The sequence below is a fragment of the Microcebus murinus genome, chromosome 10 (assembly GCF_040939455.1).
Source record: "Microcebus murinus isolate Inina chromosome 10, M.murinus_Inina_mat1.0, whole genome shotgun sequence".
Classification (NCBI taxonomy): Eukaryota; Metazoa; Chordata; class Mammalia; order Primates; family Cheirogaleidae; genus Microcebus; species Microcebus murinus.
The window spans coordinates 61,528,888-61,544,587 of record NC_134113.1 but is presented as its reverse complement, the minus strand read 5'-3'; the positions used below and the strand labels follow the sequence as shown (position 1 = coordinate 61,544,587).

At 49.1% G+C, this 15,700-nt stretch overlaps 1 protein-coding gene and 1 pseudogene across 1 annotated transcript; one reads left to right on the top strand and one right to left on the bottom strand.

Moving 5' to 3' along the window:
* Window positions 1-236: 236 nt before the first annotated feature.
* On the bottom strand, window positions 237-2,617 carry ACKR5 (atypical chemokine receptor 5). The gene is made up of 2 exons (XM_012777017.3): window positions 2,521-2,617; window positions 237-1,700 (listed from the first exon to the last, which is right to left on the bottom strand). The coding sequence occupies exon 2, from the start codon at window positions 1,682-1,684 to the stop codon at window positions 473-475; it is 1,212 nt and encodes a 403-aa protein (XP_012632471.2). The 5' UTR covers window positions 1,685-1,700; window positions 2,521-2,617; the 3' UTR covers window positions 237-472.
* Window positions 2,618-6,782: 4,165 nt separating this feature from the next.
* On the top strand, window positions 6,783-8,702 carry LOC105877957 (mitochondrial fission factor pseudogene; annotated as a pseudogene).
* The last annotated feature ends 6,998 nt before the right edge of the window (window positions 8,703-15,700 follow it).

The window sequence follows — 15,700 nt, the reverse complement described above, 5'->3', positions numbered from 1 at the left end:
GGCCTCCTGGTTCCTTGGCCTCTGGCCTCTTGTCCCCACAACCTGCACAGTGAGCTGGAAGATCAACAAGCACACAAACACAAAAGGAACGTTTTGTGAGGTTCCTGTAGAGCTTGCTCTTTCTGGCCAGGGTGATTTGTGAAATGAGTGTGTCTAGTTTCCTCTGCCAGCAACTCTTTAGCCTGAGCTCCCTTCCCAATCCCAGCCAGAAGTGCAGATTTTTCAAAGATCCAGAGTCATGGCTGTCTCTATTATTTATTTCACCTTTTTTTCTGCATGACTCCCTCAGACACAAGGACCCAGACAAACAGTACAACACCAAGAGCCTGTTCTTATCCCTCCCTGCCCCTTCTCCTCTGCCCACCTCAGTATTTTAAGATCTATTCAGAATTGACCCTCTTCCCCATTGCCCCCCAAATCTCTCACCTACACCTGCAGCCTTTTACTTCACTGATGGAGCCTGGAATCTACCTCAGCTGGATACGAGAGGTTGAGGAGTAGAGGCAGGTGAGGTATTTGGAGGCAAAACGGCTGCCTGGTAGTTCAGGCCTGGGTGGGGCTGGGGGCCTGCGCTGGGCTGGGGGCCCTCCTTGGTGATGACGATGGAATGCTGGGTGGAAGAGGAGGAAGAGGAAGTGCGTGCGCCTGCCCTGGCCTGGTCCTTGGGAAGATAACGGACCACAGCACTCAGCAGCCGGCCCTTGAAGCTCGGGCTGAGAAAGTTGTAGAGGATGGGATTGACGACGCAGTGCAGCATGGAGAAGCAGTTGATGACATCGTAGAAGAAGTAGAGCAGGTGGGCCAGGTGGCAGTGGAGGGAGACGTGGGTCCCGTGCAGTGTGAGCAGCAGCAGGGTCACGTGGTAGGGCAGCCAGCAGATGACAAAGACGCCTACATAGGCACACACCAGCAGGCAGTGGCGCCAGCCCTCGGGCTGTCCTGGCCGCCGAAGCCGGCAGGCCGTCAGCACGTTGAAGACGGCAATGAGAGGGAAGGGCAGCAGGAAGCCCAGGACGGTGGTGGACAGGGCCACCGCCAGGGCCCACGTGCTGTATGTTTCAAAGGGTGCCATGAAGAGGCACATGGGCTCGGAGCCCTCCACCAGCTGGATGTGGACGACCTCAGGCAGTGGGATGATGGCCGAGAGCACCCAGACGCCTGCGCACACGGCCCGCCGCACTCGGTGCTGGCGGTGCTGCCAGGAGGGGAAGGCGTTGGTGAGGGTGATGTAGCGGTCCACGCTGAGGCACACCAGGAAGAAGATGCTGCTGTACATGTTGGCGAAGTAGAAGTAGTGAGTGAAGCGGCATGAGAAGCTGCCCCAGAGCCAGGTGTAGTCCAGCATGACCTCCAGCATCCACACAGGCAAAGACAGGACGACGCACAGGTCTGCTATGGCCATGTTGAAGATGTAGAGGTTCAGCAGCCCCGCCCGGCCTGAGCAGTGCCAGTTGACACATATCACCAGGAGGTTCTCCACCAGCCCCACCACAAACATGGCCAGGTAGAGGACAAAGAGGATCACGTGCTTGGTGCTCTCACTGAGCTCCACGTGGCACTCAGACAACGTGTGGTTGAAGAAGTAGAGCAGCTCAGTCCAGTTGTGGATCTCTCCAAAGTCACTGGCAGGAACTGCAGTGAACCCCTCTGAGGGGCTGGGCCCCGAGCTGGGTTTGACTGACATGAGGACCAACAAATGCCTATTGAGAAGAAGGTAGAGTTAGAAGGGAAAAGAGACCTCAAAAGCTGCCTTGTGTCCCCAAGGTAGAAGGCCACAGGGACTGGGGGGCTTTGGGGAAAGATGCTGAGTAAGGCAAAAAAGAGAAGTAAGAAGTTTATCATTCAAACTGTGAATAAATAATACACAAGTCACTTGCCTGCTTTGTTGTTGTTGAGACAAGGTCTCGCTCTGTTACCTGCTCTAGAGTGCAGTAATGTTATCACAGCTCACTGCAGCCTCAAACTCCTGGGCTCAAGCGATCCTCCTACCTCAGCCTCATGAGTAGCTGGGACTACAGATGTGTGCCACTACGCCCAGCTAATTTTTTATTTTCTGTAGAGATGAATCTTGCTGTGTTGATCAGGTTGGACTTGAACTCCAGACCTCAAGTGATCCTCCTGCCTTGGCCTCCCAAAGTGCTAGGATTACAGGTGTGAGTCACCACGCCCACTTACCAGTTTTGAGCCAAGAGCAAAGACACTTTGTTAAGGCGTTTCAGTGCTGGAAGAGACTGGGACTGTTGGTGCCCACCGAGATTTCCTTCCAGCCCCAGCCAGTCCCACCTCCTCCATCCCTAGGTGGTCTCTGGTTTTTGCTTCTTTTCTGGCATTTCACTCCTTGGCCCTTTTATGAAGTACTCTCCATTGTTCTTGTTCTGTCTTCTTATTTGGGCCGTGGGTTTGGGGATCCCCCCCCAACCTCTCATTCACGCCTGGAAAAATCTGTGAGTCATGCAGGAAAGCCAGGGGTCTCCACACGTGATTCTCGTCTTCCCTGGGGGAGGGCAATGGACCACTCACCTGAATTTCCCCTGGAAACACCTTAGTCCTAGAGGGCTGGCAGGTCCGGGATATTGGGAGCTGCGAGGAGGCGGGAGGGCCCGTGGCTGTGGGGCTGGCGTTGTTGCTGGCTTCAGGGCCGCCCTTCTCATCCGGGAAGTAGCTATCACTGGCTGAGGCTCTGCGGGAGAGGGCTGGGGTTTTTCCTGCATTTCCCCAATCCAGTTAGAGGGGACGTCCCAGCATGAGGAGGTCAGGCTGCAAGCATTAAAACCCCCGACCCTTCACTCACTACCTGCATGAATTTACTCTTTTCTTTAGCCTCAGGTCTTCTCTCCTCTGCAAAATGGGGGCAACAATAGTGTGTTGTGAGAATGAAATGAGCCACCAAGGTGAAGCACTTAGCACAGGGCCCTGCGGTGGCAAGGGGTTTACATGTGTGTGTATTTTCCTGCCTCTAAGTCTACTTGGAATCCCACTCTCCCCTATCTGTCTGGATTCCGACTAGAGTGGAACTGGATGGGGGCTGTGGGGCTAAAATCAACCTGGAAACCAGCTGGGATTTTAATGACTCTGGCTGGGTCTCCCCTTGCAGGGTTTCCAGCTCCTGCCTTCATCGTGTGGTTGCAGGTGAGAATCTGGGGAGAGAGGAAAGACTGGCTGTGGAGTGGGAAGGGGCTGTGTCAAAGCTTCCGGGAGACTCCTGAGTTGGGAGGGAGGGAGGAGCACAGCATTCTCTTCCCCTACGGCTCTGTACTTCTCTTATGCTGGGGTGCAGAGCACGGGGTGTTGGGTGGGGGAGACCAGCCTACTCTCCCCCTCTGAGCCCGTGACTTGCACTGTGGGTGAACATCTTGATTCAGCATAGCGTCCTGCCTCTCGGAGCACTTTCACCTCAGTTAATCGCGTTTGATTCTGGAGATACCTGCGTGGAGGGAGGCTGGGCTCCTTTATCCTCCTGGAGGCCCAGAGAGGCTGCCTGTCTCACTCCAGCCACACCGTGCCGACAGCAGTCACCTGGACCTGGGCTCAGGTTTTGTAGGATGTAGGGCCAAGGGCGTGTAGGCTGGAGGGGATTAAATATAAAATTAACATTTTAAAATGTACAATTCAGTGGCATAAGTATATTCACTTTGTTGTGCAGCTACCACCTCTAAGTCCTAAACAGTCAGGCTCGGTGGCTCACGCCTGTAGTCCCAGCACTCTGGGAGGCTCAGGCAGGCGGATTGCTTAAGCCTAGGAGTTTGAGGTTGCTGTGAGCTAGGCTGACGCCATGGCACTCTAGCCCAGGTGACAGAGCAAGACTGTCTAAAAAAAAAGAGTCCTAAACATTTTCATCACCTGAGAAGAAAACCTATATCCGTTAAGCAATCAGTTCTTATGTCCTCCACTCCCCAGCCCCTGGCAAGCGCCATTCTGCTTTCTGTCTCTATGGACTTGCCTATCTTGAATATTTAACATAAATGGAATCAGATAGTATATGACCTTTTTGTCTGTTCTTTTTTTTTTGTTTGTTTAGCATAATGTTTTCAAGGTTCATCCACATTGTAACATGTATTTGTACTTCATTCCTTTCATGGCTGAATAATATTATATTACATTTTGTTTATCCACTCAAGAAAGGGATTTGTGTGGGTGTGTTTGCTAATTGATTTTTTTATTGTGGTAAAATATGCATGACATAACATTTACTGTCTTAACCTTCTTTTTTTTTTTTTTTTTTTTTTGAGACAGGGTCTTACTCTGTCACCCAGGCTGGAGTGCTGTGGCGTCATGGCTCGCAGCAACCTCAAACTCCTGGGCTCAAGTGAGCCTCCAGCCTCAGCCTCCCGAGTAGCTGGGACGCAGTTGCACGCCAGCATGCTGTCTTCACCATCTTTAGGTGCACAACTCAGTTGCATTAACCACTTCGGGACTGCACTCACTGGCTGCGAAACCTTGCCCACAGATGGCACTCATAGTCCGCACGATAGCTTGTGCAGTGATTGACGATGAATCCGTTTTGCTCTTGTGTGATGAGGAAAGCTTTAAAGCACTGAAAGCTTGTTTTACTTTACAGGCAGCTTTACTTGTAATGTAAATCAGAATAGGTAACATATACATATATGTTTTCATTATGTTATTTTTAAATGTTCATAATTTTATCTTGATAAATGAAAAATTAGAAAAGTCATATCACGGCTGTCAGCTAAAGTCGCTGTGTGCGTTCATCTGTGGCTGTCGACTACAGTCGACGCTGGTCCCGAAGTGGTTAAGTACATACACAGTGTTCGCAACTATCACCGCTGTCCATCTCAGTGGGAGGGGATATTTTTAATTTTACAGTTTTCTTAAGCCCTACACTCACATATTAGTCCACTCCTAGGTCAAGAATCTGTTATGGTGAACTATGACAATGTGATGTGTGCAAATGTTCACAATTTTCAGTTTTGCCGTCTCCCTTTAGGATCTTAGTTTCTATCCCATTGATATCTTTTTCCAGTAGGAGCCTTCTGAGAGTCCTCGCTTCCCTCTCCATGCCTTTGACCCACGCAGGTGAAGCCTCTCCTAGACCAAGCACCCTCTAAGGAGAAGACCCTTGTTCTGGTCTCTGTCCTCTCCACATGGACCACACTTGCTACTAGCTATGCCAAATGATATGTTAATTAGGGCCAAGCTGCCTAGGTGTGCTGACAATGACTCAGTAGCCAATTGTGAAAGCTGGAACTCATGGTTTATTGCTAGGCCTTCACACACCACCAATCATGCAATTAATATTCAACCCACAGGTGGTAATTAAAGGGGGATGGTTTGGGAGACCAACATGCCTGCCTGTCAGCACGGGGATAGCTGCAGACACCAAAACAGGGAGAGCCTCGGAGTTCTCATAAGCAGAACTTCTGAAGACGCCTTGAACAAGGCTGGGTGCGGGCTGCTTTTACGATCCTCCCAGATGGGTCTTACCCTCATTGCTAGGTGACAGCAAGTGTTATCTTATCACCTTAGTCCATTACATATATGTTTATTGCAAACAACTTCACTGTGGGCTCAATGCTACTTGACATGAGGGACTCCATTTTGAGATGTTGGGATTACAAATCCTTATGACATATCAACACCCGTGGCCATTTCTGTTCCTCTCAAGGTTGCATTTTAGTGGCTCATGTCTCCTGGGTCTCTGAATCTCCCCTGCACATGGAGACATACCCCCTGCAGCCTCACCTCCACCTCCACTTGCCAGCCCCACCTACTCTCCGCATCCGCTGTGTACTTGCGGCAAGAGGAAGTGATGGTGGGTCCTACGGCAGAGGCTCGGAGGGAAAGCCGCTCCCTCAGGAAGAAATAAGTGATAGCTCTGCAGTTTTCATGCGGAGTTTTTTGGGGGTCAGGGAGAGCTGGAAAGAGACTAGGAGGAAAGGAAAGAGGGAGGGACAGGAGGCTGGGCTCCTTGCCAATCTGGGCAGAAGGAGGGCAAGCAGCTTTGCTCTAAGCAACAGCAGCAAAACAATTCCTGGAAATTTACTTTTTCTTTCTCCTCCCTCTCCCCCCACTTTTTTTGCCCCAAAGCGTAGACAAGACATTGTGATCAACAATCAGAAAGGAAGGAAGGTACCAGGGAGGAGGTATTGAGAAGCACAGATAAAGGCAGGCAGCTTCCCAGGGGTGGGCCTGGGCTCTGGAGGAAGGGGTGGGGCAGGTGCGTGGAGGAAAGGTCAGGCTGAGAGTGTGGCAGTGATCACACTCCCATCCCCAGAACGGACTTCCAGAACATCACTAAGTGAAAAAGCCAAGTCTGGCCGTGGGCATCTCTCTGCCCTCCTGCCATGGCTTCCCCAAGCCTGAAAGGCAGCCTGTCTGCTCAGCAGCACCAGACGAGGGGCTCTCCAGGCTCCCCAAGAAGGATGTGGCCTGCTGCCCTGTCCTTGGCTGTCTCTGCCCAGCTCCTCCCTGCTCCCCACCCTTCATAAGACATGGTGGAGGTAACACCAGCTTGGGGATCAGACCTGTCTTTGACACCCTGTTCCACCACTCCGTAGCCGTGTGACCTCGAGCAAGTCACTTAACTTTTCTGAGTCTCTATTTCTTTATATGTAAAATGAGGATAATGCTACTTGCCTCACAAGGTTATTGTATGGGATACATGAGACAATATATGTGAAGTACGTGGCATTAGCATGATGCCTGCTTTCCACTTCTTCAGGATAAGGAAAAAGAGATGCCCTCTTGTGGAATTAATGTGGAGAGACCTCACTAGTCCCACCACCACTAGCATTTTTCTCTGAATTAGATCAACGTCAGCTTCCTCTTTTATTATATTTAGTTGTCTGGGGTTGTGTTTCTTACATAGAAGGGCTAGGTACCAGGTGTTCTCACGTCTTTCCCGGGCAGCTGCGGGCCGCTCCGCCGGTTTTGCCTGGGCGCCTCGATGCGCTTGGCCAACGGCCTCAGAGAGCGCTCACCCGAGCGCCCCGGAAGCCAGTGATCCTCCAGTGGGTGTAGGGGGACAAAAGTGGCTCTAAATCCAGCACATGCACACTGAAGCAAGTTAAAGGATTTAATATGAAGCACAAAAGCAGATAGTGCCAAATAGCAAGCAGTAATTGGTCCACATTTCTGGAAAAGCAGTATCCGTGTTGTTATGTACACCTCCAAAAAAAGTTCAGATCTGTAGGGGAATTGTTGTGTAAAGTAAACTGAACTACAGGGTAGCAGTATTTTAATAGCTATTGTAGACATGTATTTACTGTATTAAAATGAGTAAAAGAACAAGCAGTGACACACCACTAGGAAGGGTGAGTGGGGCAGCATTTCCTTCTCCCACTGCTTCTGAGATGGTGGAAATTAGTTGAATTCAGTATGAAATGGAATACACTGAAGGTATTAGTCAGCAAATGAAGGTCTCAGAAAAATTAAAAGTAGCACCACCAAATGCTGACCTGGAGCAAGGATTCCAAGAAGGAGTTCCAAATGCTAGTGTGGTAATGCAAGTTCCAGAGAGGATTGTTGTAGTAGGAAATAATGAAGACATTTCATTTTCAAGACCAGCAGATCTTGACCTTATTCAGTCAACTCCCTTTAAACCTCTGGCACTAAAAACACCGCCCCGTGTACTTACACTAAGTGAAAGACCACTAGATTTTCTGGATTTAGAAAGACCTCCTACAACCCCCTAAAATTGAAGAAATCTGTGCAGTTGGCAGGCTAAAAAGAGAGTGCTCTATGAGTGAAAATGCTGTTCGCCAAAATGGACAGTTGGTCAGAAATGATTCTATGTGGTACAGATCATATTCTGCCCCAAGAAATAAAATTTCAAGGTTCCAGGCACCGATTTCTTCACTGGAGTACACTGTGAGAAGACAAAATGAAATACGTTGTAAGAGACCTGTGTTGCATGGTGAGTCTGCTGCTGCCACTTCTAATCCTCATCATGACAACGTCAGGTATGGCATTTCAACTATAGATACAACAATTGAAGGAACTTCAGATGACATGACTGTTGTAGATGCAGCTTCATTAAGACGACAGATAATCTAACTAAATAGACATCTGCAACTTCTAGAAGAGGAGAACAAAGAACGTGTTAAAAGAGAAATGGTCATGTATTCAATTACTGTAGCATTCTGGCTCCTTAATAGCTGGCTCTGGTTTCGCCGCTAGAGGTAACCTCAGCTCTCAAAAAAAATTGTCTCAACAGCGGAAATATAAAAGATTTCCAAACTTCTTTGTTTCTGTCTTTGCATTGTATGCTGTTTTATAGTACATGCCCTGAAAATGTATTTCTTCCAGAAAATGAGGGGAAGGACCTATATTTGTAGAAGGAAAGGTATGTTTTGTCACTCAGCTGTGTTCACTTTTAACCAGTTCTGCAGTAATACCTGCTTAAATTCTCCCTTTGCATGTTTTGTAAATAGGCTCTGTTTTTTTTTTTTTTTTGAGAAATTGAATTTTTGCTTCATAAGCCTGCACAACTAATTCTGAATGGGCGAGAGTATATAGAGAATGGATTTAGAAAAATATCTGTAAAAGAAAAACAATATTGTTTCTCAAATACTATTAGATTAAACAGTTTTGTTAATAGACATGTTTTCATCCATATTTCAACATTAACACTTTTGAAGTCTTGGTCTGGTGCCAGATTTAAGAAAATTAAACCACCTAATGTTTCATGATTGCCTTCATTAAGCACCTGTATGGATTAAATTAAAATAATTTCTAACATTTCACACACACACAAAAAAACAAAACAAGGGCTAGAACATTCCCAAATACCTCTATGAACGACCACAGAAGAGATATAATAATAGTAACGGCTAACATTTATCAAATAATCACCATTTGCCAGAAGTGGTGAAAGGGGCTTTCTTTACGTGTATTACCTCATTTAATCTAATAACAACTTAACAAGGTGGGTTTTATACCAGAAAAGGAAACTGAGGCACAGAAAGCTTAAAAAACCTGCAAAAGTCACACTGCTAGTAATCCAATAAACCATATTATAAGGATCTTTGAAATGGATTCCTTACACCTAATGGCTTTAGGTGTGAACTCCCTGAAGAGTAGATATAAAATTTTGATTGTTGTGTTATATGCATTTTTATGGAGGCTTAGAGCCTTCTTTAGCTTTTTAAAAGGCATCAACAATGTGCAAAAAGGTTAAACAAGACCACCCTTGAAGAGCTTCTGGTGGACCCATTCCAGGATGAAAAAGAAAGGTCTTGCATCCACTTCTGTGGAGGCCACTCAGCCCTGGGAATTTTGGGAAATTCCCCGAGTGAGGGAGGCATCTCTCTCCTTCATAGAACCTGAGGGATACGTGGGAACATCTGGGAAGGGGTTTGAGAAGGGGAAGGTGGATATCTTTGCTTCTCACCTCCATCCTTCCACAAGATGAAGGACAACTGGTTCCTTTCTGTGATTTCCCAAGAGTGGGGGAAGGGAGGGTGCAACATTGTCTTAGGAACAGGAAGCTTGGAAAGACTGATAAGAGACTGGGAGGGCCCCAGATGGGTCCCCTGCCCCCACACCACCAGTAGCTCCGCATGTCTCCACTCTCCCCTCTCTTCAGTCTCCTGTCCCTCTCCTGGCTTCTGCTGCTCCCTCAGATTCCCCCAGGATCCCCACAATCCCCGGCCTCTCCGTGGACATGTGGTGACAGTCTCTTGCTGATTCCAGATTTCTTAGGTCTGTTAACTTTTGTTGAATACCTGATGTATGTAGGACAGAAATTCTCCAATGCTTCTCCGTGCCTCAGCTTCCTAAATTTCACCGTTTTGATATAGACACATGATTCTTAGACACTGGTATTCTTGAGGTCACCCTGACAGCCCCTCCAAGGACAGTAGGTATGAGGTCCAGGCTCTAGCCCTGTCTTCAGTCTTCTGAGGAGAAGCTCCCTCCTATCCATCAACACCCTCATGTAAACTGAACGGAGGCCTTTCCAGTGATTAGAGTTTAGAGCCTTCCACGTCTGGGTGAGGTTTGGGACATGCCATCCCTATTGTCCTTGTTCAACTGGATCTTTGGCTTTTCAATTCTCACCATCTGAGGGGGCCAGATTCTGGATGTGTGACCCGGCAGGGGAGGGCCCAGAGCAGGAGGGCAGAGGGCAGTGAACCCAGCACCCAGGGCTGGAGAACGGGCGCCTGCAGAACGGGCGCCTGCAGGAGGTGAGCTGTAAACTCTGTGACACTTGGTTTGTGTGAGTCGTTCCTTTCCTCCCTCTCAGCAACTCTTTCCTGTGGGTTCCCAGCCTTCATTTTCTCTGTCTCCTTCCTTTGCCTCTGAAATCTGACTGCCCCTTTAGGATCCTGTTTCACTTTCTTTCCCCGAAAACTGCTCTAGCAGGAAGGGACCTATTCCTGTCCACAAAGTTGGAGTTGGGAGGACTTGCCGAAGTCATCTTGATTCTCCTCCTTCATTACAAAGATGAGAAATATGGATTTATGAAATCTCATATTGTTGGACAATGTCAGAAATGTAAATGAAAATGGAAAGTGAGGCCAGATGTTGCAATGCATCTATGTTGATATCCATTCACCTCTGCCAGATGCTAGCACCGCCAGGGACTGGAAATACAATGGTGAGACTCACTCCCTGCCCTCAAGGGGCTTGGGGTCCACCTAAGTTCTGGAGTTCAGCACACTCAAGGCACTATCCATGTTGCTTCATTAAAATGAAACCATTGCTTTAGGATTAACCATTGCTTTAGGAGCTTTTGGATTTCTATCCTTTTTCTTCTCCAAAAAGGACAATGATTATTGAGCCATTTTCAAGAGGTTTGGGCTCACCTCTGGACTCCTCTCCAACAATGTCAGGGACCTGGATTGGTTAGGTCTCTGATTTCTGCTAGCACCTCCTCATGGACACAAACCATGATGCATGCTAGGGGACTCCACGTGGTTTCACAACTCAAGGGCCTTGCCATGGTGGGAGAAGGACCCATTGACAAAGAAGTGCAATGTACCCAAGACTCAGCATGGCTCACCCCCTCCCAGGCTGCAGTACATGGGACAGGAGCCCAATCCTCAGCAAAGTGGCCTTTCTGAGCAGCAGAGGCTCAGTGACTTCCCACCTCTAGTCCCCCTTCTGCCTGCCAGATCTTTGACTCCTGTAAGGAAAGGGTGTCTTTTATAGTTATGGGTTCCTGTCGTGGGCTCAGGAGGGCGCTATGTACCCTGTAGGGCTAGAAACAGGTTTGTATAATTAATCCAGTCCCTTATCAGCCAACAGTCTTGCTGTTTCCTTCTTTCTTGGGGGACCCACGTACAAAACCACCAGCAGGCGCCCCGACACTGGAGAGAGTGGCCACTGTGGGGATGGGCTGGGTCCATGGGCGGTCCCTGGGCAACACCCACGCTGAGACTGCAGTGCTGCAGATTAATCACCAGGGGGCGCGCGGCCCTTTTCTAGCTTCTGCAGGAACCTTCTTGCAGCTCCCAGGCAGTCTCCTCTTCTTCCCTTAATTAGGGGACAGAATTTCGGGTAAAGGTGGACAGTAGGGGAGAAGGTCATTGTAGTGAAATCATGGCTGCTTCTGCGCCTGCTCCATTCCCCTACCTCCCTGCAGCTCTGCATCCCACCCCCCTGTTCTGAACTGATATTCTTGAGGTCACCCTGACAGCCCCTCCAAGGACAGTAGGTATGAGGTCCAGGCTCTAGCCCTGTCTTCAGTCTTCTGAGGAGAAGCTCCCTCCTATCCATCAACACCCTCATGTAAACTGAACGGAGGCCTTTCCAGTGATTAGAGTTTAGAGCCTTCCACGTCTGGGTGAGGTTTGGGACATGCCATCCCTATTGTCCTTGTTCAACTGGATCTTTGGCTTTTCAATTCTCACCATCTGAGGGGGCCAGATTCTGGATGTGTGACCCGGCAGGGGAGGGCCCAGAGCAGGAGGGCAGAGGGCAGTGAACCCAGCACCCAGGGCTGGAGAACGGGCGCCTGCAGAACGGGCGCCTGCAGGAGGTGAGCTGTAAACTCTGTGACACTTGGTTTGTGTGAGTCGTTCCTTTCCTCCCTCTCAGCAACTCTTTCCTGTGGGTTCCCAGCCTTCATTTTCTCTGTCTCCTTCCTTTGCCTCTGAAATCTGACTGCCCCTTTAGGATCCTGTTTCACTTTTTTTCCCCGAAAACTATTCTAGCAGGAAGGGACTTATTCCTGTCCACTCTTTTTGCCCCTTCCTTGCACTCCTGGACAGTGACACTGACTTAGCTTTCTGAGGGTGATTCTGGGTGCTGAGCCGGATAAGGACACCCAGGCTGCGAGGGCTGAGCAAGCTGCCCAAGGCCACTCAGCCAGCTGGTAGCCGAGCTGGGCTGTGAACCCACCTGTGTCTTGATTCAAACTGCATCTTCTTCACAGGAAGATTCGGCGGCTCAGGACCTGAGCAGGAGAAAGCTGAGAAGGTCTGAATGACAAGACTTAGGGCAGCGGGGGCTCCGCTGTGTGCTGAGGATGAGAGCTGGGTGGAGGGGAGCAGTGAGGAGTGGGAGACCAGGAGAAGGAGGTTGGGAGAAGTGCCCTCAAGGCATTCTTTGGAAATCCAATGGCATCTGTTTAAAATGACATGAGTAGATCAGCAGGAAGAAATTTGAGGACTCCTTTGCAGAGCGCTGGGAGGCTCACGTGCCTACCACAGCCTATGCGTTCTTAAGTTCTCCTGTCTTAACACTCTCCTTTTATCCAGCCTATCTCTGTCTATCCGCCCAAAGCCATGTGGCTATATCCTGTGGCCCTTGTGGGCCTGTACTACCTTCTGCACTGGCACTGGGAAAGGCAGGTGGTGAGCCACCTCTAAGACCAGTAAACTTCAACCCGGGTTGTGGCTCTGGCTTTAGGAACCTGCTGGCCAGACAGCTGGACATGTGCGGCATGAGGGTGCTGGCTGCGTGTAGGACAGAGAAGGAGGCCAAGCAGCTGAGGCCTCAGACATCACACCAGCTGGAGACAGTGACTCTGGATCACCAAGACAGACAGCATCACTGCAGCCACCCAGTGGGTGAAGTAACGCGTTGAGGGCGGAGGTCTGTTTGTAATTCCTTCTGTGTTAAGGGGACACCTCCTGTCCTCTCCCTGGGGAGATGCCCAGAGTGTTCCCAGGTTCAAGTCCTCCTAGCTGTCTAGAGTTCCTCACCCATCAGGCCTCCCTGGGCTGGGGGTGTGCATGGGGGCGCTCCTTGCCAGAGCCGGGCTCATGTTCTCAGCTCTTCAGCTTGTCCTTACCTGGGCCACTACAGTCCCTGGAGACTTAAGACCATCCCCATGTTCAGAGTACAAGAGTTGAGGTCTAGTTTAAAAAGGCAGATCTAGGAAGGTGTTGTTTTCTTTCTTTTTCTTTTTTCATTTGATTTTAGCATATTATGGGGGTACAAGTGTTAAGGTTACATATATTGCTCATGCCCCCCTGCCCCCTCGAGTAAGAGCTTTAAGCATGTCCATCCCCCAAATGTTGCACATCTTACTCGTTGTGGTTGTATATACCCCTCCCCCGTCCCCTCCCACCCTCCTGACACCCGATAAATGTCACTCCTATATGTCCACTTAGGTGTTGATCCGTTAATACCAATTTGCTGGTGAGTACATGTGGTGCTTGTTTTTCCATTCTTGAGATACTTTACTTAGTAGAATGGGTTTCAGCTCTATCCAGGAATATACAAGAGGTGTTCTTAGAAACAGACAGCCTCCCTAGGCTCAACCAGGAAGAAATAGGATTCTTGAACAGACCAATATCAAGTACTGAAATTGAAACAGCAATAAAAAACCTTCCTAAAAAGAAAAGTCCTGGACCAGATGGTTTTACACCCGAATTCTATCACACCTACAAAGAAGAACTGGTGCCTATCTTGCAGAAATTATTCCACAACATCGAGAAGGATGGAATAATCCCTACCACATTTTATGAAGCAAACATAACCCTGATACCAAAACCAGGAAAGGATGCAACAAAAAAAGAAAACTACAGACCAATATCCCTTATGAATATAGATGCAAAAATCCTCAACAAAATCTTAGCCAATCGAATCCAGGTACTTGTCCAGAAAATAATTCATCACAACCAAGTGGGCTTCATCCCAGGGATGCAGGGATGCAGGGATGGTTCAACATATGCAAATCTATAAATGTAATTCACCATATAAACAGAAACAAAAACAAAGACCATATGATTCTCTCAATAGACGCAGAGAAAGCATTTAACAAAATTCTTTCTTCTTTTCATACCACTACTTTGTCTTGTTAAGGGGGATGAAAAGGATGTGGATTTCTTTGATCGAAGAATAAATATATTAATAGAACATGATCATTGTAGAAAATCCTGACAAGTATAAAGATAGAAGGAAAAGTCATCCTCAAATCATTATCTAGACATAAATACGTTTTACATGGTGATGTATTTGGAACTGTATTTTGATCACAGATTGTATCATATTTTATTCTCTCAGAAAAAGATGAACAGTTTTCAACATAATGAAAAAGCTTTTTAAGACACAGTATTTAGGGCTGTGCATGGTGGCTCACACCTGTAATGCTAGCACTGTGGGAGACCAAGGTGGGAAGATGGCTATAGCTCAAGAGTTGGAGAACAGCCTGAGTAAGAGTGAGTCTGCATCTGTACTAAAACTTGAAAATATCAGGTAGGCATGGTGGTGTGTGCCTGTAGTCCCAGCTATGAAAAGCTGGGGGCATGTCTTAGGGCCATGGACACACCCATGCTCCTACAGAATCCAGGAGCACTCACTGAGTGTGAAAGGGGAAGGATTCCTACACATGTAGACAAGCCCCACACAGGCTGTGGGCTCTTCATCTCTAGGTAACCAAGTGCTCCCAGCCCAAGGCCCATCTTACGTGGCTAAGTGGGGGTCACAGGACTCCATGCCAGATGCTGTCTTGGCCAACGGAGCTCAAGTCTGCAGCCACTGAGATGCTCAGGTGCAGGGAGCCCTTGAGGGGCGGGGGCGGCCTCTGACTCAGCACAGCACACAGCAGCGGGCACTAGTGTGAGAGCAGCAGCAGCGCAGCCTAGGACAGCAGGGGTTGCTCCCTGACTCAGACACTAGGACAGCTGAGAGGGAGAGGGACAGGAGATAGAAAAACATTGCTCCCACTCTTTATAGGGGATATGACCAAGTTAGTCCTGGTGGTCATGGTAGCCCCTGGATTTAGGGAGGGTCCTGGCTGTGAGGTCTGAGCTGAGAACTGAAGACCTGAACCTGGCACCTGCTAAGGAGGGGTGGGCAGGGCTCCTGATGACAGGACGGCATCAGCCCTGGCCCAGGGTGAGCGTTAGTCAACCCTCTGTGCTGTGAGATCGTCCTGGGTCAAATGACAAGGCCTGATGTGGGGAGCTGGGCAGGTGGGCAGGGGTAGGCTGTGGAGGCCAGTGGGCTCTGGACATGTGCTGTACTTCATGCTGTTGTACATGGGTTCCATGGCCACAATGTACTCAGGGTGGGCATTAGGTCTAAGGGGCATCTAGACACCGGAGGGCTGCAGGGAGCAGAACGGCTGTGCGTGTGGGGAGCCCAGACTGAAGGCAGAGGGATGCTCCCCAGAAGACAGCCGCAGCAGCCCCGCTGACAGATGGCCAGGGAGTCACAGGGCAGGAGAGGGAGGAAGGGGACCGAGGGGCATAGAGGGTGAGATGGGCGAAACCTGGTGATGCCCTGGATGTGAGGGGCGAGGGGGAGATAGCCCAGCAGTGGTACCTGGCAGCTGATTCCAGGGGAT